At 33.7% G+C, this 23,017-nt stretch overlaps 2 protein-coding genes and 1 non-coding gene across 3 annotated transcripts; 1 reads left to right on the top strand and 2 right to left on the bottom strand.

Annotated features, from left to right (window-relative positions):
• Positions 1-3,409: 3,409 nt before the first annotated feature.
• On the bottom strand, positions 3,410-11,391 carry LOC128184063 (GDP-L-fucose synthase-like). Its single transcript, XM_052853390.1, has 10 exons — positions 11,233-11,391; positions 9,859-9,952; positions 7,067-7,213; positions 6,720-6,834; positions 6,339-6,467; positions 5,872-5,945; positions 5,196-5,329; positions 4,695-4,826; positions 4,063-4,242; positions 3,410-3,799 (listed from the first exon to the last, which is right to left on the bottom strand). The coding sequence occupies exons 3-10, from the start codon at positions 7,201-7,203 to the stop codon at positions 3,744-3,746; spliced, it is 957 nt and encodes a 318-aa protein (XP_052709350.1). The 5' UTR covers positions 7,204-7,213; positions 9,859-9,952; positions 11,233-11,391; the 3' UTR covers positions 3,410-3,743.
• Positions 10,131-10,203, top strand: Trnak-cuu (transfer RNA lysine (anticodon CUU)). The gene has a single exon. It is a non-coding gene; the product is annotated as a tRNA-Lys (tRNA).
• A 766-nt stretch (positions 11,392-12,157) lies between the features above and the next one.
• LOC128184066 (uncharacterized) lies at positions 12,158-16,758 on the bottom strand. The gene is made up of 3 exons (XM_052853392.1): positions 16,691-16,758; positions 15,955-16,059; positions 12,158-12,584 (listed from the first exon to the last, which is right to left on the bottom strand). Exons 1-3 carry the CDS (start codon positions 16,721-16,723, stop codon positions 12,177-12,179), a joined length of 546 nt encoding a protein of 181 aa, XP_052709352.1. The 5' UTR covers positions 16,724-16,758; the 3' UTR covers positions 12,158-12,176.
• Between the last annotated feature and the right edge of the window lie 6,259 nt (positions 16,759-23,017).

Raw genomic sequence — 23,017 nt, 5'->3', positions numbered from 1 at the left:
AGAAATAATCATTTTTATTTTTTAGAAAAAAATGAATGCTTGATTGTGATAGACCTCTCTGAAATACTCAACTTTTAACAGTACTGTCTTGTATCTTGTATTTAGATTTAGATTTCAATATATTTGGGGGGGGGGGGGGGGGGGGGTTATAGCGCAATTGAATATCCATTCAATTATGTTCTAGTGTTAGCTAATTTGGGGAGTAGGGGCCTGGGGGAATATCTATGGAATGGAGTCAATGGATTTGTACCAAAAAATAAGTGTAAAAGATTTTTGAATTTCTTCCTTTCACAGTAGGTTATTACAGTAATTAAAATAATAAAAGTATATTTAATGGTATGCGAGACTGTAAACATGATACTGGGTATCCATTACATTTTTAGCCAATTAAGTCTTGTGAAATGCAATAGGGATAAAGTTATTGCACAGTCAAGACTAGATGACATTATTTAAGTGAGAATGTATATGTAGAATGTTACTTGACATCTTCAAGCTGTTGTTATATTAATGCACTGTTAGATCGACTTTATGAAATAAAACTTTAAAATAAGTAATGTGTATGCTTTTGTTTCTTAATAATATTTTCAGTTGGTTTTTTAATGCTTTTAATTAAATATTTTTTCAAACAAGAAAATCATGTTCCTTAATTTCTACTTGTAGATCACTGCATCCTTACAGTAAAAAGGTGTTTTTTTCTGCCTATAACACATTGTACATCCTTATACTTTAATTACATGTTGCACTTCCAACTTAAACCTAAGAGTGCATTGCTGCATAGTCCCTGAAATGTTCTACTTTCCCATTTTCGTGCATTCACTTGCACTCTCTGTTCACTATGCACTCACCGTGCATTCAACTTGTGCTCACCGTTCACTTATCATTCACTCAGATAATAATATTTAAGCGGATAACAATACATACATGCAGTTTGTTTCTTATTTTTTTTTCCTGAATACCGATGATACACAATGTAATGCACGAATGACTTCAGAGACACTCCTAATTAATTGTTCATCTCGTGTTCATATATCGTTCACCGTTTACTTTGGGCTTGCCTTTGCCTTTAGTTTGCGCTTTGCGTTTGCTTACCGTTCAGCATGCGCTCACTGTTCAAATGGGAAAGTAAAATGTTTCAGGAACTGTACTATAAAGCAATTACACATGAATCGTATACAGAAAAATATTTGCCCCATTTTGTTTTTACCCTTTTAGCCCTTGTGTCAGCAGGCGAAGTTGGGACTGGGTGAATTCCAATGTCAAAATTATCTCTCTTTGATCATAACTTTGTCTGGGCAAATTTAAGACCGGTTGAAACCATTTGCAAAACAGCAAAAAAAACACAGGGCAAAAATAACCCAGTATACAGTATGTCCATGCAAATTTTAACCAGGCCTCATTTGTCACTGCAAACTATTGATTACAGTAAACAATATGTGGCCTCTATTGTGAGAAGTTGTTACAAACCACCAATATTTTTGTTCGTTTACATTTAATTTGTGTCCCCTATATGACTTTTTTTCCTATGTAAATATCAACAACAACAAAAACACAAATTAATTACCATTTTTTCACACATTTATTGCCTTAAGAAGTCTTCATTATTAATTCTGAAGACAGGATTTCATCAATGATAGATATTTAATAAGACAGAGATGAGAAGTGGAATGCTAATCCTGTATAAAGTACATATTGTATGATGACTGAACACCTTTACAACACAATGTTAACTTACATGAGTAAGTAGTTAGGAGCATGCAAACACACATATGCATGTACACAATATTAGTATGTTTAATAAATTAGTACAGAAAGAGTGGATGGTCATTATTATTATGCCTTCATGATTTAGCACTACATAAGATGTACAAATGCACAATGATCTCGATCTAGCTGCTTAAAGCACTGTTACAATGTATCACATGATTTGCATCAGGCTGAGCGTTCATAGGACATAATTAGGCAATGATTGTCAATTACATAATTTACATTATGTAGTTAGAAAAAGAAATCTTTAAAAACTATCTTCAAGTCTAACAAAACTAGAACTGTCCTAATGGGACTAATACCCCCGCTAGGCTAATTTCAAATGGGACAAATAATTGAATTGAATAATAATTAAGGTTTGGAACACATACAAAAAAAAAATTCTAGAAATTTAAAAAAAAAAAAAATAGTTAACAAAGAAAAATTAAAATCAAAATTGTCAGAATTTCACTGTAAATACATATCTATAACAGTAATACATTTACAAATGTATGTATTTGATGATATATTTTTTTAATTTAATTGATTTAAAGAAAAACCAACAAAATGACAATAACCCCTCCCTTTGCAGTGAATAGAAATACCGGTAGCCAAGCAATGCTCTTCTGTTGATAAAACTTTCAATATCTTTCTAATAAGAGTCTTGACAGATGCAATTAATTGTTTCAAATTTTCCTCACTTTCTCCTATGGCACAATTGAACTCCATATCAGAAAATTGATCCCATAGGACTATGATTTTCTTTGATGAGCTTGTTAAATTTAATAAACTCCCAAAACATTACCATAATTACCATACTATGTAAAAATATGTAAAAAAGAAAATTTAATATTACAAACAATTTTAAAATTGCCAAAACACTTCAATCATATCAGTAATTTTGAATTTCATTTAAATTAATGCCCAATAGGGTCACTTCATCAAATTACTTGACAAATAAATTTAAACAACCTCTAAAAATAGTTTAACTTCTTTATTAATAATTATATTATTTATTTCCTTATAATGATAGACCTTTTGGTTTACATGAAACAGTTTTAAAATAGCCCCAAAACCATAACCCATTTTACAGATTATCAATTTCCCCTAAACACATGCTCCATCTGAACCATGGCTCAGATAATGGCTCCCTTGGGACAAATGAATTCAGCCACACTTGTCTTTGATGTTCTCATTAGCTCCTAAGAATTTATCATTGACAAACAAAAACTTTGCATTGTCAGTTGATAGAATACTTATAAAAAATAATTTTTTTTTTATTAATTAAGACATAAAGACAAAAAAATCCATCTGGATGTATTTATATAAATATATTTTAGAGTGTTTTCTATTAATTAATTAATAAAATCTGTAAGGATTACCTCCCTTACTTTTGAACATTAGTGTACAATATATAGAATAAGGAAAATGAAAACTGTCAAAAAATCATTAATTCTTGTCTGATCTTAAAAAAAATTGCAGGTGCACATCTTCAGATGGTGTTCAACATATGTACAAATTTTCAAACTGTTCCATGCAGTAATAAAAAATTCTATAGGGGGGACAAAGTTGCGTCTACAGACAGACGGACAGACGGACAGACGGACAGACGGACAGGGTGAAACCAATATACCCCCCTAAACTTCGTTTGCGGGGGTATAATAAAAAAAATTCGGACAAAACAGCTGCATATCCCACAAAATGATGACTTTAAAAATTAAGTCGATGGCTCTTTTCTACATCCAACAAAATATACAATAACCATATATATATTCACTCAGATAAATAAATGATCATTCACAAAACAAGCAAAATGAGCAAACCAAACAAATGGAGAGAATGACATAAAGTAGAAAAACCTGGTTATGAATATACCCAAGCTAGCTCTCAAAGCTAGAACAAAATTGTTCTAATAAAATTTGTTCTTCATGATTCCATGCCGATTACGTTTATGACAAAACAAATGAAAATTTGCCCGTTCTATTACACAGAGATTCTTGTTACTTTCTCGCTGTTTCATAGTTGGCCACAAACCAGTCACAGGACTCCTTCACAGCTACAAAATACACCACAGAATGACATGATTAGATTTTGATATGAATTCAAGTTCTAAAGAATAACTTACTTTATTCATTATTTTGCTTTGCAGATTAAATTTCAAATTGCTCAAATTTCAAATATCTCAGTCAAGTTTTGGAAAACTCCATTAATTACATTGCATTAAAGATTCATCAAAATTCCAGTAGTTTAAAAATTTTTTAATTCTTTACATCGTTTCGACCTTCTCTCCCACCTGAATGTGCAGATTAAACAGCCTACCTTGTTTGAACGGTGTGAATTTGAAGTCGGGTCGGTACTTCCGTAGCTTGGCGTTGCTGGCCGTCTTCTTGAACTGACCGTCCGACTTGGTGGTGTCGTACTTGACCTCGCCCTTGAAATCCATCGCCTCGACAACCGCCTCAGCTGCCTCCTTGATACTGACCTCGTCTTCCTCACCCACTACAACACAGAGGGGTCATTAAACCATGTATACAGCCATTTGTTTGGCAATGCACCTCATTTTGCTCAGAATATACATGCATCATTAATTACAAGTAAATCAAATTTATGTAGACAAAGTCCCACTCGTATCTTATATGTTTCAATTTTATGACAAACCTAGCCCTTTCAATCTATGTACAAAGTAAACTTATTACCTGTTTCCCTCAAATTACATAAGTTTTGCTTGTACATTTCAGAATTACAAGATTAGTTTTATTAGTCAATGAAGTCAAAGGAAAAATGAGCAAAACTGGAAAATTCTTATGTTCAGATAAATTAAAGAATTTAAAAATCTTAGCATATACAGTACATTTTCAAAACAATCAGAGTATAAATAAATGCACACAAGTTGATGAGACAATATTGCTAAAACTAAGTAACACATGTATAAGAGACAACAAATCCCTCACCTGAGAGGATAATTGGGTCAATCTCTGGGTACTCCCTCAGTACCCAGATCATGAGGCGGGCGAGATCCAGCGAGTAGATGAACTGTCTGCGGGGGGATCCAGTACCCCAAACTGTGAAGGGGGTGTTGTTCTCTGTAAGGGTGTAACATCGTCATTAATTTGGCATTGCGTATCAATTCATACACAGTCAATTGTTATTTAATATAAAACAATTTTTGTTAGAAAGGTACAAAAATACAATAACTGACTTTTGGCAGTGTAGATCTTGTAATAATGTAATGAATTGATGTAGTAACTGACTTTTGGCGGTGTAGATCTTGTAATTATGTAATGATTGTAACTTACTTTTGGCAGTGTAGATCTTGTAATAATGTAATGAATTAATGTAATAACTGACTTTTGGCAGCGTAGATCTTTTAATAATGTAATGAATTAATGTAATAACTGACTTTTGGCAATGTAAATCTTGTAATAATGTAATGAATTGACGTAATAACTGACTTTTGGCGGTGTAGATCTTGTGGATGAGACCGGGGAGAACATGGCCGTCTTCAAGGTTGAAGTTGTCATGGGCACCGTACACATTGGTTGGAACCACAGAGGTGAACTGACAGCCATGCTGTTTGTTGTAAGCCCTGAAAACAAGCAATAATCATAATGGAAATAAGGTATATGGGGAAATATTTGCACAAATTTTTTTTTCTACCCCTTTGCCCATGTTGTCATTGGGTGAATATAAGACTAAGCAAATCTGAATGTCTCATACCATCCCTCTTTTATCACAACTAAGTCTCGGTGTATTCAACATAGAGCTTAACTGTTTGCTAGTGTAGAAGGGCGAAAAAACGTGGAGCAATAAAAACCCTGTAAACAGTATTCTTCCTATTCAAATCTCAGTGATTTTTCCAACTCAGCTAATTTGTTGGAGAAGGGATGTTGTTCCTGTGTTTTATTAAAAATTTCAAATCTTCATACCACAAAAAATATTACTGATACAAACAAAATTGCTGATATCTAAATGTCTCAGTGCATGTCCTTTACTAGGCTCTGCATGTAACACTCTTCAATCTAAACCCCTTTTTTTAAATATTAATATCCCAAGATAGGAGAACCAGAAGAGTATGCAAGCATTTTCACTCTACAATTTTGCAACAGTTTTTCCCATCCCAGCTTTTACCTATTTAACACATCAATCATTCTCTTCGAGTAGGAGTAACCAAAGTTGGAGTCATGTGGTGGACCATTGTGGACCTGTGTAGGAAAGGATTTGCATCAATAACCAATCAATCAATAGAATTCAAACAAGATAATGTCTGACTTACACCAATGCAAATTAATTCAAACATCACTTTGTCTGTAAGCATCTTTGATTTGCATCAATTTTTTTTAAAAGAACAAATTTTTTTAAAGTCAATTTTTAAAGTGCCACTGACTTATTTTATTTTTCGATATAAAATAGAAATGTTTTTTTAATCGGTTTATTGATTATTTTTAATCATATAAAAATTTCACCACAAAAATGATATCTAAATAAGATAAAATTTTGAATTTGAATAAAAATTTTAACAAAAGATGAGACTGTCCCCATATATATATTAATCATGTGTCATGATGTGACTGCGTGATCAGTGGTAAATGGCGTACCATGGTTTCGTCGATGGGGTAGGTGGTTTTGTCTGGGAATATACAGGTAGACAGACAGGACACCACCTTCTTCACACCTGTCTTGTAGCTGACGTTCAACACATTGTCATTGATCAAGGTGTTGATCCTCTGTAAAGATGATCAATTGTAATCAATTTACAGAAAATCTCTTAAGAATTTTCCATTTATTTTAAATATTATCAATTTAAGATCATTCATATTCAAGCAATCTACACAAAAATATGCACTGTGCACATCACTATACATGTATATGCAGAGAATCTTTTACTCAAATTTATTCAAATATATTCTATTGAAAACTCAACACATGTACTACAAAACTGTTTAGGAAATAACAACTTGTTCTAATGTAGTACTCACATAAAAGTCCAGATTGTATTTGAGATTACGGAACAAGCCTCCAACCATGGCTGCTAGATGAATGACGTGTGTGGGCTTGACCTTGGCAAACAGCTTCTCTGTGTCCTCACGTACTCTGCAACCACATAAAATGTCAAGGTCACCCATTTAAGGTCATGCAATTTCAAGTTTTATTACAGAGTTTAACTTTTATAAGTCTATTGTTAATAACATTTTTTACTACACATATATTACATATCAGAGAAAACAATGTTTAAGATTTTTCAAGATAATAATAATCATATGTATTTCTATTCTCATTCTTAGTCATTTTTAATTAATAAGAGGTGATTCACCCTGACACTTACGAGAGGTCCCCATCCTTGGAGCTGGCAAAGTACCACTGTTCATTGGGCCTATTCTCCTCGCCCTCAGCGATCGTCTTGATGGCCTGTCCCACCAAACCAGTCCCCCCGGTCACCAAAATAACACACTGATCCCCCATTGTAGTTCAACTGTAAAGAGTGAGGACCATCAGACATTGTTATACACTATTATTAGAAAAGTACTGTAAACCAACTTTTTTTCACTACTGTTAGTTTATTTCATGATTTACCAATTGAAAGATAAACTAGTTCAGGGAGACTAATTTTTGCAGTCAGCCTTCGGTTCAGGTGAGCTAAAACAGTTGACACCCATACAAAATGATAACAGCAATGTCTGCATAACTTTTAACAGCCTTTGTACACGCATAATATGTATAATTAATAAATAAGTTCTGTTTTACCAAAAGGGTAGCCTTAAGTACTGTAAATTCCTTATTTTACGAGAGTACTTAATTCCGCGATTCCGCTTTTTTGCATCAAAATAAGAGGATATAAAATCTCAATTACCATCTTTAATGTTATGACTTCATATAGCACAAAACTGTCTGAAAAATAAGAGCAAGATTTTAAAATCTGCGAGGACTACATCTCGCGATTTTACGCTGAAATTAATTCCTCACATTTAATAAGGAATTTACAGTATACAAATTTTAATTTAAAAGTTAAATCTACTGCAGCTTGACATGGGGGACAATACAGAGGTGTCTGGGGATCAGGATATTGGTGAGAGTAGGTCAGATGCTTCAGAAGTGATACTTCCTTTATTTGCTGTGTGGGACAAGGATGTGGTTTCTGAACTCTTCCACCGTGTCCTAACCATTTTTGTTCACGTGTCAGCTGTTTCCAATAGCAGTTTTATGTTGCTCTTTTATATACATCGTGTATTAGTCAGGTCTTATCCCATTGATAAATCACTTGCACTTTTTTTGCATGTTAATCAAGCTGGCTTTCCTATTTTATTAGCAATGACAGATCATAAAGGAAAAGTATGCTGCAACATGCTTCAGGTTGATGTATTTAACATGGATATAATGTATAATATAATTCTTAATCTCAACAATGCAAATACCTATGACATCCATTTAGTGTAACAGTCGGGGACGAGACTGAATTTCATCATTCTTTTAAAATTATGCTTTGATTCCAATCATAAAACTGATTTTTAGTAATGACTGAAATTCATCATTTGTAGAATAATCAAGAAAAACAGTCAATACTATTTGGAGTTTATTTTAGAATATAGAGTGACCTCTAAAATAAATTTGACAGTGTTTCATCATATTTTTTAATCAAATTGGTTAGTATGGGCACACTCAATAATCTCATTTATTTTATGGGGGAGAGCTACTTTATTTTGGTTTCAACTGTGGGTTTAAGATGTCTCTCTACACATGCCAAGGACAGTGGCAGGTTAGTGCATGTACTTACTGAACATGAAGAAGTAATGGGATAGAAGAATTAACTTGGGAATGGAAATATGATGAAAACAAGTCATATATACTTACAAAAGTAATAAAGATGTGTACACTACATAGTTTGTAGAAATGACTGTCGTAATAATCAGCTATATTTCAATATGATAGATTTCAGCCTCAACCCAGACTGCATAACTTACTTGCAATACAAATTACAATAGTGCTTGCTCGCATTTACAGCATTGTATAATGCAAAATAAAAATGTCATATTTCATTCATTTAAAAAGACTACCACATAAATGTACACTTTGTTAAAAAAAAAATTCAAACTTCATGGGTATTTAAGTTTGTTTAATTTTCAATATATTACATGTTTTTGTGGGGAAACTGTCAAATAACATGACACTGTAAATAAAAACACAACTAAAAATATTTAATGTTTGCTGGACAGAAAAGGGAAACATTGATTTTTTTTCTATTCTACTACTTATTGAAGTTTACAGACAAAGCCTTCATGAAGACTAAGCCTCTCAACTTCTCTTTAATTATGCCGAATACTGGGTGCATTTATATAGTTCGGCTGTTGATAGACAAAAGCTGCTGTCAGTAAAATTAACTACGGTACCACTGGCATGTCATTGGTATCAATGGTTTTTACCAATGGTATCCTTTTCTGCAGACGATCTAGACTGTGGGAATCATTGGTGAATGACGTCACAACTAATTTTAGACATGACAGCAAAAACGGAGACATAAGATCCCAATTTTGAGAAACCTATTTTCCCTCTATGGTAATTGGAATGCAATTTATGAGGAAATTGTGTTGTTGTATAATTAGGACAGTAAACAGATTCCACTGAACTCCCATTGGTGACATTTGTAAAATCAGTCACATTTGTATGCCAAACCAGTTCAGGGATTATTGGTACAATTGGTACCTTTTTCATCCAATTGCACCAATGATGTATTAAACTTTGATACCACTGGTAAAACTTTGAACGCACCAACTATTTTGTTCCAACATGCCCCGCCTCTTTCCACATGATTGGGATTTCGACATTTTTACATTGCTGCTCATTTAATTATTTAATAAGACATTAATAAAACACATAGTAGCGTGTCATTTATTGATCGTGTCTTAAATATGAAATATCGCCTGGGTTTGTCAAATTTTGATATTCTTTGGTGAGTATACTTCATATACCGTACAGTGTACCTACTTTGTTGATATGGTAATTAAAAACATAACAACGTGAGTACGCCTCTATGACCTGTCTATAAAACAACCTCAGCAATCTGAATTGCTTTCAAAGTAAAAATTTATCGAAATGAGAGACAATAGCTTCTAACCCACCTACCTTCAAGTCTCTCAAGCTCTGTCAATATTCACGATCCGTCTAAACAACCCGGCTTTTCTACTCGTGTACCCAAGCCACGTGGGTCCCTTAGATCCTTAAAAAATATGACAAAAAAGTCATACAACAAAAACAACTTGGTGTGTGGTAGATGAAAACAATAGTTTATTACCATATTGATTAGTAATGTTATCAATCAGACTTTATTTAAAGTATTTAAATAGTATTTAAAATATTAAATTTATCAAAAATTTTCATCTTCATGGAATACATGTGCCCGGCTAGCTCAGTCGGTAGAGCACGAGACTCTTAATCTCGGGGTCGTGGGTTCGAGCCCCACGTTGGGCGATTTCATTTTTCTCTTTTTAAAGATATTTCTTAATTACATAAAACATCAATATTGTACAACACACAGCCTCAGCTTAACTGCAAAGGTTTTAAACGTTTGTTTTGTGACAGATTGATCACAGAATCAACGCAATTTAATCCATGATGTGTCGAATTTTAATAAACCCCCTTCTCTCTCTCACCCCCCCCCCCCCCCCCCCGCCCCAAATGGTGCCATGCGATGCATTGATTAATTGTTAATTCGAATTAGACCCAATGCATTTAAAAAGTTACAATGTATTAAATAATAAAAAATTATCACATGTATGTATGTTTTTAATATTTTAAATACCAGAATAAATTTTTTGTACTATACTGGGGGGGGGGGGGGCTCATGTAATTTTATTTTTATTGAGAAATTGATTCTATGAGTTTCATTCTTATTGCCCGTATCAACAAAATTCAGTAACTGCGTGAATATTTATATTGCACATACCCATACCTTCCAACTGCATGAACAAATATTAAAACTGTTTGCTATATTTGACCAGCTTCCCAGGTCATGAACCTAAAATTTGACCAACAGTTTTATCCAATCAGAATCCGCCTCATCGGAAGCATAGTCGCAGCGGCCATTTTGACCTACAGCTGAGGCGGCTGGCATGGTTGGACCGATTTCAACTACGTCTTACTTTGTGACTAGATATATCGTCAGATTAATTACAATAGTCATCTATTTCATAACATATTGCTCTTAAGAAAATTATGATAATTATTATAAACAGTCCGTATCTTTGATAAATTAAAAGGCCATCTACGCTTAGTTACTTCAGCTTTTCAAAGATGTACAGTTTACTGCTCAATGCAATTACGTTAGAGCATCGTAGCTCAAATTCACTTTCCGTCTCTTTAATTCAATGGTTCAACAAGTTTACAAGCCTTCTAAAGAGAAATAGGAATTATAAACATCAAACTAGTGGCAATACATTTATATATAATAATTCGTTCTCAGACGGATTTACAGAATGTAAAGAAATGGCAATCACTCACCTTGCTGGGAAAAATCTACATCCACAAGATTAGCTTCAGCGTCTTTCCTTCAAAGACACCTCCGGCCATTTCATTTTTTTGACCGTTCGAGTTTCTATTTTGGTGGAACTTGCGACGACCCAAGCAGTTCTCATCAATTTTCAACATGCAACCAAACGACCGTCTTTTCCCGCTGATAGCCTCTGTGCTTGAAACCAGCGTCGCAGTAGGGGGACCAAACACGTGCAACTTGGCGGCGGGCCAAATTCTAGCCCAACACACCCTGGCCATGAACTATTTAGAAATGGCCAGTGTTCCCCAAATTCACCTGTGTTTTGTTTTGGGGTTGTTGTTTTTTTCTCAGTGCAACCAAAACTAAGACACAATTCCCATTCCCATATACATAAAATTGCTAATCATAATTTAAGAACTGACAATAGATGATCCTATTTGGTCAGGCGTGAAATGAAAGGCATTTTACATAACCAGAAACCTACTCTACTATACCCCCCCCCCTCCCCCGAAAAAAAAGTTTCGAAAATATTTTTTGGGCGGAGGAGGAGCGCTCCAGCAAAAACTATCATACCGCAATCTTTCAAGTTGAATAAATGATCGATCGATCGAATTGTTTGATAGAAATATAAATGTTCATAATCAAAAGAATAATCAAAGCGATAGACGATTGACAAATTAATTATAAGTCCCCAAATAGAAGGGGAGATGGCATGATTCGCGAAAATGCAGAATTACTTTTTAAAACCAAGAAACAAAATCAAGCGGTTTTTTTTTTTAAAATAAGGAATATCACACGAAACGTTATCCATGAAATCAACGCGCGTATAATTAACTTTCCAAAACTAATTCGCCTTCTTTAAAAAATGAGAAAAAAACCCACAAAAAACTAAAATAAAATAAAAGAGCGCTCCGTAAATAAAAAAAAAATGAAATTCCATACGGGTTTAAATCTAAATTTCGGCACTCTTTCTATCATTCTCCTCCTTCTCCATCTCCAACAATCTTTCTATCTCGTCTTTCTCCCATTGCGCCTCGTTTTCCTCGATCCACTGAGCGCGCAGCTCTTCAATTGTCGGCCGCGGTACAGGTGGCTGTTGATCCCAGGCGTGGCCTTCTTTTACACAGAAATTGACCCGTTTGATGCCTTGGTAGCCGCCCCCGGCTGACTCCATCTTCCCCTTCTTTAGATTAGACCTTTGGGTGGCTTTGGGGAGGATTACATTGCCCTCTTCGTCTCTCTCCTTTCCATATATGTTCTCCATGTCCCACACCAGCCTCCCCCATCGCTCCAGGATGCGCGGGGGCATATCGGGGGATCGGGCCGGGAGTAAGGGAACCCGCTTGAATGGAGTGACATTCTACAAAAAATTAATTCAATTCATACACGGATCTACAGTTAGTCCCAGTTTGGGTGGGTTGTGGCGAGCGATATTGTTTTGAGCCAGGTGGGATGGGGCGGACTGTCCAAGACCGTTTATAGTTTTCGATAACCTTACTATATATGTATTTGATTTGATATAGGTTTTAATTTTACAGGACCTGCCCCCCCCCCCCCCACACACACACACACACACGCGCACACACTCGGTACATGAGGTATTATAAGGGTCATTCTCAAAAAAGGTGGATTTTTTCAAGTACCACTTGTTTAAAAACAAAGTACTTACAACCAGATTGAATTTATCATAGTTTGTATCGGGCATATCATGATGTTTGTTTGCTAAAATATGCCAACAGTACATCAAATGAAAATCTATAAAAATATGATATTTACAACCACATGAAAAGAAAACAGTCTTTGGTGTAACGCATAAGAAATATTCATAAATTTCATTAAATCTTATTGTTCATGCATTTGGTTTGGTGTTAAAGTTAAATTTTTTGAAGTTTTTCTTAAACTTAATCATAAAACAAGAATTTGATAATGTATTTTCCTTAATTTTTCATATTTGGTTTGTGAATGAGAAATATGCATCTATCTCATGACATTGTATTGCACACTGAAAACTTCTTCTCCATTTAATGTCTGATTTTTTTTTGGGAGACACTTGTAAGTGACATGAAAAATAATCTTAAGTGAAAAAACCTCAATATTTCTTGAAAAATCTTTGAAAATAAAAACAAAATAAGGGATGTTACACTAAGGACAATTATTGTTAGTCCAAATGTTATACCAAGGACAACCTTTATTTAAACACAAAAATATCAGATTTCAAAATAGAGACAACTGAATGTTTTCATAGCTATAACTTATGAATGCATATATTTAACAGTAATCATTATCAATGTGCATAATAGTGCCCCTAAAGTCAAATTATTTACACAATTTAGTTCCAGTATGTTTCACCAAGGACACTTATGCTACACCATGGACATTGTCTGTTATAAGAATCAAAGTTTAAATATTTCAATTTGTTTTGAAAGCTTGAATGTATTTTAAATGAATTCAAAATTACCAAATGCACTTTTCAGCGGATATATTATACATGTTACTGTTATTCTCTACAAGTTCAGGCATAAAATTTAAGTTTGTTATACAAAAGACACAACATGTTACACCATGGACACCATTTTATCTAGTTGATGAATAATTTTAGTATTTTATTATACTACATTGCATAATCTGTCATAAAATGTATTTATACAATACTTGTTTTATTAATTTTTCTATCAGAAATACTTTTGTGTAACATTAAAAGTCCTTGGTAACACATTTTGTTTAAAGTCAAATAATATTTTTTAGGGAAAATTTGGCTTAAGCTGTAAGTCCAATATCAAATTCAATATTAATTATACTTGAATTGATAAATTTGATTTGATTTGACAATGCTGAATTTTTTTTAAATGAATATTTTAGGTCTTATGTCCTTGGTGTTAATTGTATGTTTCTTTGGAGTAACAAAATATTGCATGATTGAGAAATAATCTAGATCTACAGCAAACAGATGCTTCAACATTATATATAAGCATAAACTAACAAATGTGGTACATTGTGATATATTTATTGAATAATTTCACCTAATCTTTCCCAAAAAAATAAAGTATGTAAATTATAGTCTCTGGGATAACAGTGATAGTGTACGGTGTAACTTTTTGTTCTTGTTACACCAAGGACTGTTACACAAAGGACATATTTATGAATTAACTTGTCTCTGCTAAATAATTACTGCTCCCTCAGAGTAAAAGAGCATATTATCTGCTACAACAACACATAGCAATAGTTTGTCTGTTTTCCAGAGTGTCTAAATATTTCTTTTTCCTAAGTATTTCCTGTTAGCCCAAAGACAATATAAAAAGTTACACATTTATTTCTACTTACTTATCATTAAAAAAATTGAGTAAATTTCATCTTCAGCTATTTTGTCTTCTATCATTGTTTATAGCTATACGATGGGAATAAGGAGGCATCAATTATCTTTCAAATTACTAAGAATAGCAACTCTTACACACCAATATTTTGTTTCGTTACACCATGGACATAAAAACATGTACAGACAAACTTGATCTCGCTGAAAATTATTGTTCATATATTTTCTTCGTCTTTTTGTTTGAGAGAGGTATTTTACTTACCTTTTTTCTCTTGACCCTATTATTTTAATAAAAAATGGTCTTACTACCTTACAAAACCTATTTAAAGTCGCAAACTCTGAGTGGGAACAGTCAAATAATGTGAAAAAATCAACTTATAAACTTTCTAAATTTTTAAGATTCTGTTAGAATTAACTGTTTATGTGCCAATATGTATGCTAATGTATATCCAAAGGTAGCACAAAAGTGAAACTTGGCAAAAATCAAGGATTATACTTTCTAATACCCTTGAACAACCCAATACCACCTTTTTTGAGAATGACCCATAAATGTTCTAGAACTACAATAATTAACAACTTGTCAGAGATTAATTATATACATGTGTTTATATTTTACAGTGTCTTTGCCTGTGAGAATACTACAGCTAGGTCGATTTTGTACTATCCAGTCAAAAACATTCAAATGGCGCATAACTATGGCGCAAGCGGGGTTTCTTAAATTATTTATATTCAAACATTTAATCGCACAATTGCTGAAAAATTTATAAATAAAAGTAATAAGGAATCATTCTATGAATATTATGACTTCGGGCTTAATTTGGTTTAATTGATCGAAATTATCACCTCATAATACTCAAAGAATGATTCCTTTAATATATACTTAATAGGGGAAATATATAGATAGGTACGTGTGCATGTATGTAAAAGAACTGAGGGGGACAGATTAAACCATAATAATATTCCATGTATAAACGTTTACGATTCTTTTTAATTCTTTAAAGCTTCAAGGAAGGTTTACTCCTGTTAAACTGTATACAGTCCAATTTTAAGAAATTTTACAACATAACGTACGACCAAATTAATAAATGCTAACCAATCCCTAACTAATCAACGTTTTATTCTAATGGCTGTAGAATATAATTATGGAAAATAAAATAGTTGTAAATAAATGGTTTTATATCAATTTTTTTTTATTAAAGACCATTCTATGAGACTGAAAAAATTTACGACTTTGTCGTAAGTTCTTTTGTAAAACGCAAATTATTCAAATGCAGTAAATAAGGTTAGCGCATTTGATGAGGTTTGTCACAACTTAACGCTCGATCGCTTACTCGCTCACGGGGTCGCTTACTGAGCAGCGCTTACTAGCTCACCTAGCCGCTTGCTTAACCCTTTATCATTTCATGACTGATGTACTCACCGTTTTATTCATATACTTCCATAGAGTGCGAGCATCTATACCCAGTCTTTTCATCAAGTCCATGTAAAACATCACATAAGAGAATCCAGCGTAGGCGACAAAATTCTGAAATTATCGAAGTATTTAAGTTTTTTTTATTTCATTGTGTATAGTTTTCTTACAATGTCATACGCTGTTTACTATGTTTCAAAATGTACGGATTCAGAATTTTTATCAGGAAAGGGGTGGGGTGGGGGGTTGGGGTGGGGGTGGGGGTGGGGGATCCGATTGAGGAATAATTTTAAATGCCGGAAGAGCTAGGGAGGGGCGGTCCTTTAGGTCTTTTGTAATTTTGTATTGGAAATTAAATTTGAATTTTACAGTGGAGAGGGTCCAAGGCTATCCCGCATGAATCACCAAAAAGAAAACATATTATTTCTTTAAAATCTAGCACAAATTAAATAAAATTTTGATTTTCAATGTAATGTAATGTTGTTAATTTTGAATTTACTGGGGGGGGGGGGGGAGGGGGTTGTAAATATAAAATTTACAATATGACAACATGTTGATTTTGTATTTACATCCAGTCACTAAGTTCAAAATTTAAAACAAGACAGTAATGTACTCTTCAAACTTCGTCTGAGATTTAGCTCGGTTTGATATTTTGATTGCATACTAGTATATGCACCAAATCTCAAAATACAGATCATGTAAATTCAGTCTGAGCCGAGATAACTTGTTCATATTCAGTACTTACGGGAAGATGATAGCCTCCAACGCAACTATACATTTCCCGGCCCAAAATCCCAACGAAATCCCCAGTCATGCCCCTAAAAAGAACAATAGATTAGTTGTTAATATATATAAAAATCATTATACAATGCAGTGTATCTTCGTCATCTCGGAAGCGACGAAGAAATATACGAGAACCAATAGAATTCCCCCCCCCCCCTTTGATCCAAGTTATTCCCTAAACTTAATTTATAGAGGAAATTAAATTATGCGAAAATTGAATTGTAAAATTAAAATCATTTTCTTGTTGAGAGAGGATATGACAGAAAACACGAGGCCGGTTCAGCAGAGTGGGCGCCCGTAAAGGCTCGCCGAAATTCCCTTTCCCCGAAACACAATTTTAGCGAGCGCTCTGCTTTTTAAAACAGACGTCTAGACTAATAAAAGTTTAGTCACATTTGAAACTTACGGCGGAATTACTGCAATGGCTGGGCTCACAACGTCTTTGACCTTGCTGAATAAATTGCTAACAAAATTCATTTTTCAATCGCTACTAATTCGATCTGTACACCAATCTGGCAATACACAGTAACAGCTTATGACGTGAACAATAATGTGACGTCATAGAAACCAAATACAGAGTTACTGTTCCTGTCAGGAAACAAAAACTAGAGTTACTGTTCCTGTCATTTTCTCATATTTAAAAATTGGGGTTTTTTTTTGTGGCGGTGGCTACTTTTAGCACGGTATAAATGGTATTTTCAAATCAGCATTTCAGTAAATGAACATTTCTGTAATTCATAAATAAGTTAAATTAGTTGGCATTCTGTCACAAAAGTAAATTGCAATCAAATAAATAAAAAAGTATGTATATATATACATGTAGAAGTTACATGCGGTAATCCAGAAAATGTTCCAGCCGGGAAGGGGGGTCTATATACTGACAATGGCAGTCTAGGGGTTCCAAGAACTGATTTTGTTTGCGGAGGAGGGTGTCCAAGTGTTACATTAAAAATTTTAAATCGAAGATCGGAGATGCTATATGTGACTAAAATGTCAATCCCATTGGCACTAGTCTTTGATATCTACTTTACTTTATCTCCAGGCAAATTAAATAATTGTTCGACAATAGAATTGCGAAATTATCGTAACAGCTAGATGTGTGAATGTTTATTCTTCTGGCATGTCTCTACCATCTCTTTGTTATCGAAAAAAAACAATATAATGCCTTTCAAAAAAAAAGCAAGGGAGAAGAGTTTTAACTTTAAGACCTCGAAGAGAACGGTTGGACTAACTGAGCTGGAACTCCTCACACGTTATGTTACATGTATAGCATTGGGTGTGTTATGTCAGGCTAACTGTGCTGGAACCTCGCACGTTAGCATACAGAGGTAGGTTGGGCTAATTGTGCAGGAACTTCGCACGTTTGTTGCAACGCACTTTGGAATCAAAGTGCTTTAAATTTTGAACCAAGTTGACCCACTTTGAAAATTTTTTTCAAAGTGCGTTAAGAAGGTACATAAACATTTTTTAGTATCGAGACTCTTAACGCACTTTGAAAAAATATGTATAAATCACAAATTCTCGAATTGAATTTCTAATTTGCTGATAGTATGATGGTTTATTAACACTTGTGAATCTAATTTATCGTATTTGAGAACGAGGATGGGGATGGGGGTGGGGGTTAACCAAGATACAGGCCAATTGCCAGTACATCATTTAATTGATTAGAGGAAGAAGGTCCCCTACCCCTTATTTTTTCCTTCCAAAGTATATGATTTTCAGCAACATTTAAGATCGGAAAAAGAAATATGCTCTCTCGTCAATTAAGTAAATGCAGTGATATTGAAAAACGAACGGGCAAAACAATAATTTCTCCATTGGTATGTTAAAGAATCTATAAGTGTATCAACATTAACCCTCTTTTCATATTCTAATAAAATAAATCACTTCAATATAAAAAAAATTACATTAACAAACATTAAATTATTATAAACATTAAATAAGCATTAGGATGCGGGTTTTTTTTTCTCTCGCACGAATCTTCTATAAAATATCACACTGTTTTTGATAAACAAAACTAACGTATCCTTTTTTCACATCATGTTTGATTACATATACATATGCAATAAGCCAGGTGAAATATGTTATTGATCTCCATTATCAATATACATAAATCATATTAGTTCTTGCATAGCCTAATATACCAGATAAGAAGTAAATTTACTGCATTCTTAAAAAAAGGAAAATGAAGTTACTTAGCGATAGAGTTCATTTCATATTTGGAAAATTCAAATCTCCCAAAGAACGAAAAGGACAAAATTCTCATCTAGAAACTGATTATTAAGTTAACTGAGAATGCAATACGTTCTTTTTTAAGTAATTCACATTAAGCTAAAGAAGAATAAAACAAACATTTATTGTATATAAAAGTATCAATTATTTTGACTTAACCCAAAACATTATTTTTTCAAATATGTAAATATCGACGATATCAACGCACTTTGAATTTTTTTTCAAAATGCGTTGACTTGGTCCCAAAATTAACGCACTTTGAATTTTTTTTTGAAAGTGTGTGTTATATCGGACTAATTGTACTGGGTTTCCGCACGTTAAGTTAGTGTCGATTTTGTGTACAGAACTATATCGGACTGTCCTTTGAACTTTTTGTTTCGTTTTAGAGTTTTTATATAGTGTAAACTTGAGCGAATGTAACGAATTGAGCTTTCCCCTGAATTCACTATACGCCGTATACGGATTTTAGGAACTTTACCTAACAATTTACAGTTTACAATACAGATCAAATACAAAATACGTTCGTGAAAATTGGGTCGCATTTTAGTAGAAAGCCGAGTGACATGCTACCGGGCTAACCGCAACTTCACGTTAAACTTCACGGAAAATCACGTAAAGAATACTTATTCATTCACTTAAAATTTTCATTGGTGAAACAAGGCTTATATTTTTGTAATTTATCTATGTCAATCACGATTATAGACAAATAAATAACACAGAGAGTCCCTCAGCGCCTGCTTCTAATAGAGTATAGGACAAGAAATATAAATATTTATAGAGATATGTCTATATTGATGTGAACATATTCCATAATTTGTTATGTTTTAATATGTATACAATCGGTCACGGAAAGCTCAAGCGCGTGACAGATGGTTTAGGAACGAGTTGCACACCTCCTCAGTCGAAAATTAAACTGCGAATTTTTCAGAAATAGCTCATAGAGTCGAAATGAATACATTTCCTTTTATACAGTATGTTTTCGTTATAACGGCCTCTATTTAAAAAAAAATAAAGAAATGTAAATTAGGGAGGGAAATCAATCCTCCAAAGTTCCTGGGATTTGTGCATTGCATTTCACCGACTTATCATTACGACAGATGCGTATGGTAAGATACGTTTTATAGGTTTAAGATAAATGTTTACATCCACCAAGTATGATTCCCTCTTTTTCTTACGGAAAATGATTGTATTGCGTTTAATATATGATTTTTCTTCGAGGGTATTAAATAAAAACTTAGATAATACGCTCTATATTTTTCTGAAATTGTATTATTTTGATAGCACACGCTGTTTTAGTTTTATAATTGTTCAAACCTCAAAGTCCGTATTATTTCAAAAAATTGCATAAAAAAATGGCTAAAATTTCAAGTGACAATGTCTGTTAAAAACGATATTGATGATAAAAGAGCCACTACGCCATAAATCTTCTTTTAACCAAATATTATGAGAGAAATATTTGTTTAAGTTTGACAAAAAGAACATTTCTTATTCAAGTGAACTGCTGTCCAGGTAAACAAACAATTTTGAATGTATCATACGCACACGAATGAAATGATTCAAAGCGGTTGTACGGTGTGTTGTTATTACAGAACATGTAGTATCAAACCATTTATAGCCTATTCCCTTCGGATGCTCGGGTCGGCAGTAAGGATACAATACTGCCTGGGCTGACGGGCTTGTACATAGAAGTATTACCCACGAACGACAACTGTCTGATAAGAAATAAAATAATTTTACAAGGGGGAACGGTTCTTCCATCGAGTTTCCATTCCTGGATCGAATTTGTTATGTGCTCGTTGTCTTTCTTCTTTGGTAAATAAATAAAATTGCTTTGGGGTTCCAAGTTGACAACATTACGACATTATCAATTAAATGGGAAACTGTTTCTAGATCAGTCAGAACACTCGGATTTATTTTTCACGTAGAACTGGAATTTAAATCAGCAGGCACCTGTACATCGCGGACTACAGTAACCTCACCAAAGCACGCGTATGTTTTCTTTGTTGTTTTTAACAAGCTTGAATTTTCTGAACAATGACCAACCAGATGGCACGATTTACTGGTACTATCAAAATTTATAATATATTACTGTGAAAAAATTTGGCAATCTGACCTGTTTGAATTCTCTGTGTAAAAAATCAACTTCCTCAACATAATGTTAGTTTATCAACTAAAGATAAGTATATAATCCCAACTTCACAATTGTTACAGAAAGTAAAATGTTGTTTAATTATCAAGTCAAATTCTTTTCAAAAAGGGAGTAAATAGATAAATGAATGATAAGAATTTTACAGACTGCATGCATGTTATAGGTACGTAGCATTTGAGGGAGAAGAGCGGGAGTGGCCTGCAACCCCAAGAACTTTTTCTCGTAGCAAACATTTTTATTACGGTAGGTATCCCAAATTTATTATTACCCCCTCTCCCCACACATTTTTTGAGCATGTAAAAAATTGAAGTAAAGGTACGGAACAAACAAACCTCCACCCCACCCCCTCCCCGAATTATGATTTGCCTGATTTTCGATTTAAAAAAAAAAAATTATTTTTTGCTTTTCGAGATTTGTTGGATGAGACGGCCTTTTCCCCCAACCCCTTCCCAAAACGATACTAAGTGAAAATTTTTGTACCATTATTTTTTAATATAACGCTAAACAAAAGTATCATTTTATGAAGATTATAAAAGTTTTAATTTATTTAAATCGTTGTCCAGTTGTTGTGAAAGTCGGGACACGTACTGATTCTGATTCAAATGATTGACAGAAAGAGATGTATAGCTTCTGTGTACTCCAACTGTAGATACCTGTAAAACAGGTAAAAGATGTAGTCTACATGAAAAAAAAACCAAACAAATTAAATGATGAAAAGAGTTCTTGCAGTAGAGGGAGTGCTTATTGCTAGGGAGAGGGCGAATTAAGTTTTTATAACTTGTGCCCAATCCCATTGTAATATATAATGCAATAAAATATGTTCAAATCAGTGCTTGTTGCATCTGTGAAAAAATGAACAGAAACTTCCATATACGAGGGTTGTTCGAAAAGTTCGCGGACAAAGTGATTTACGGAAAAATTACTGTGTACTTTGTAGGATGACGTATGTCTTTATTAAATGAGTGTCAAATAAGTATGCAAAAAATCATATAATTTTGATAACTCGTACAGAATATACAGCTATTTTTAGTATGTATGATTTAGATTTACAGAGCGCCATTTCATATTTCCACGACGTCATGTGGCGTCAAACACCTGTCACGCTTTTTCACATGTAAACATCTTTCAGTTTCACGCATTTTTTTTTTTTTTTTTGTCATTTAACCTATTCATAAAATGCTCCTTCATATCGTTATTTGTAAAGATTTTGTATAATGTCTTTTGTGTCATATTGTAGATCATTTAGGTCCGAAAATCTCTGTCCAATGTTTCGATAAAGCAAATTCCTTTGGTACAAGATTCGGGTTGTATTGAGACAGGGAGCGGGTTTGGGTTGCAGCAATAGCTCAAAATGTCACTCATTCTTCCATCTTTAAACATCAGATTCCATTTGTAAACCTTTACTCTTGACAAATGTGGACCATCTCTAGCAGCATGATCTAAGAACCTTTTGGTCTCATCGGAGATTTTCCTGCCTACATTGTACATTAAAAATTTAATGAAGACCCGGTGCTCCAAGCTTGTGGACAGGACCGTGCACTAACCCACCCCCCCCCCCACCCCAACTTTTATAAATAGGGGAAACGAGTGGGAATATAAAATGTTACCGAGTCCGCGTCGTGCTATATCTGTTATTTTTCTACTTGAGACAATGTTAATGATACTAAATAATATTTTTGTTGTTAAAATATAGAGAAAAAATGGAAAAGGGGGGAGGGGGGGGGGGGGTAGTGCACGGTCCTCTCCACAAGCACCTGTGGCTCCAAGATATTCATCGGCGTTAATGTTTTTGACTTAATTTCCATGCGCGGGTCGTCCATATTCGGGGATAAAATCGTCAGAAATTCTTCAATTTATTTAAAACTTTCACAAAATGACCTTCATAAGTTATTTTAATGTTATATAAAA

This window comes from Crassostrea angulata, chromosome 5, assembly GCF_025612915.1.
Source record: "Crassostrea angulata isolate pt1a10 chromosome 5, ASM2561291v2, whole genome shotgun sequence".
Taxonomy (NCBI): Eukaryota; Metazoa; Mollusca; class Bivalvia; order Ostreida; family Ostreidae; genus Magallana; species Magallana angulata.
This window is presented reverse-complemented; position numbering and strand designations above follow the sequence as displayed.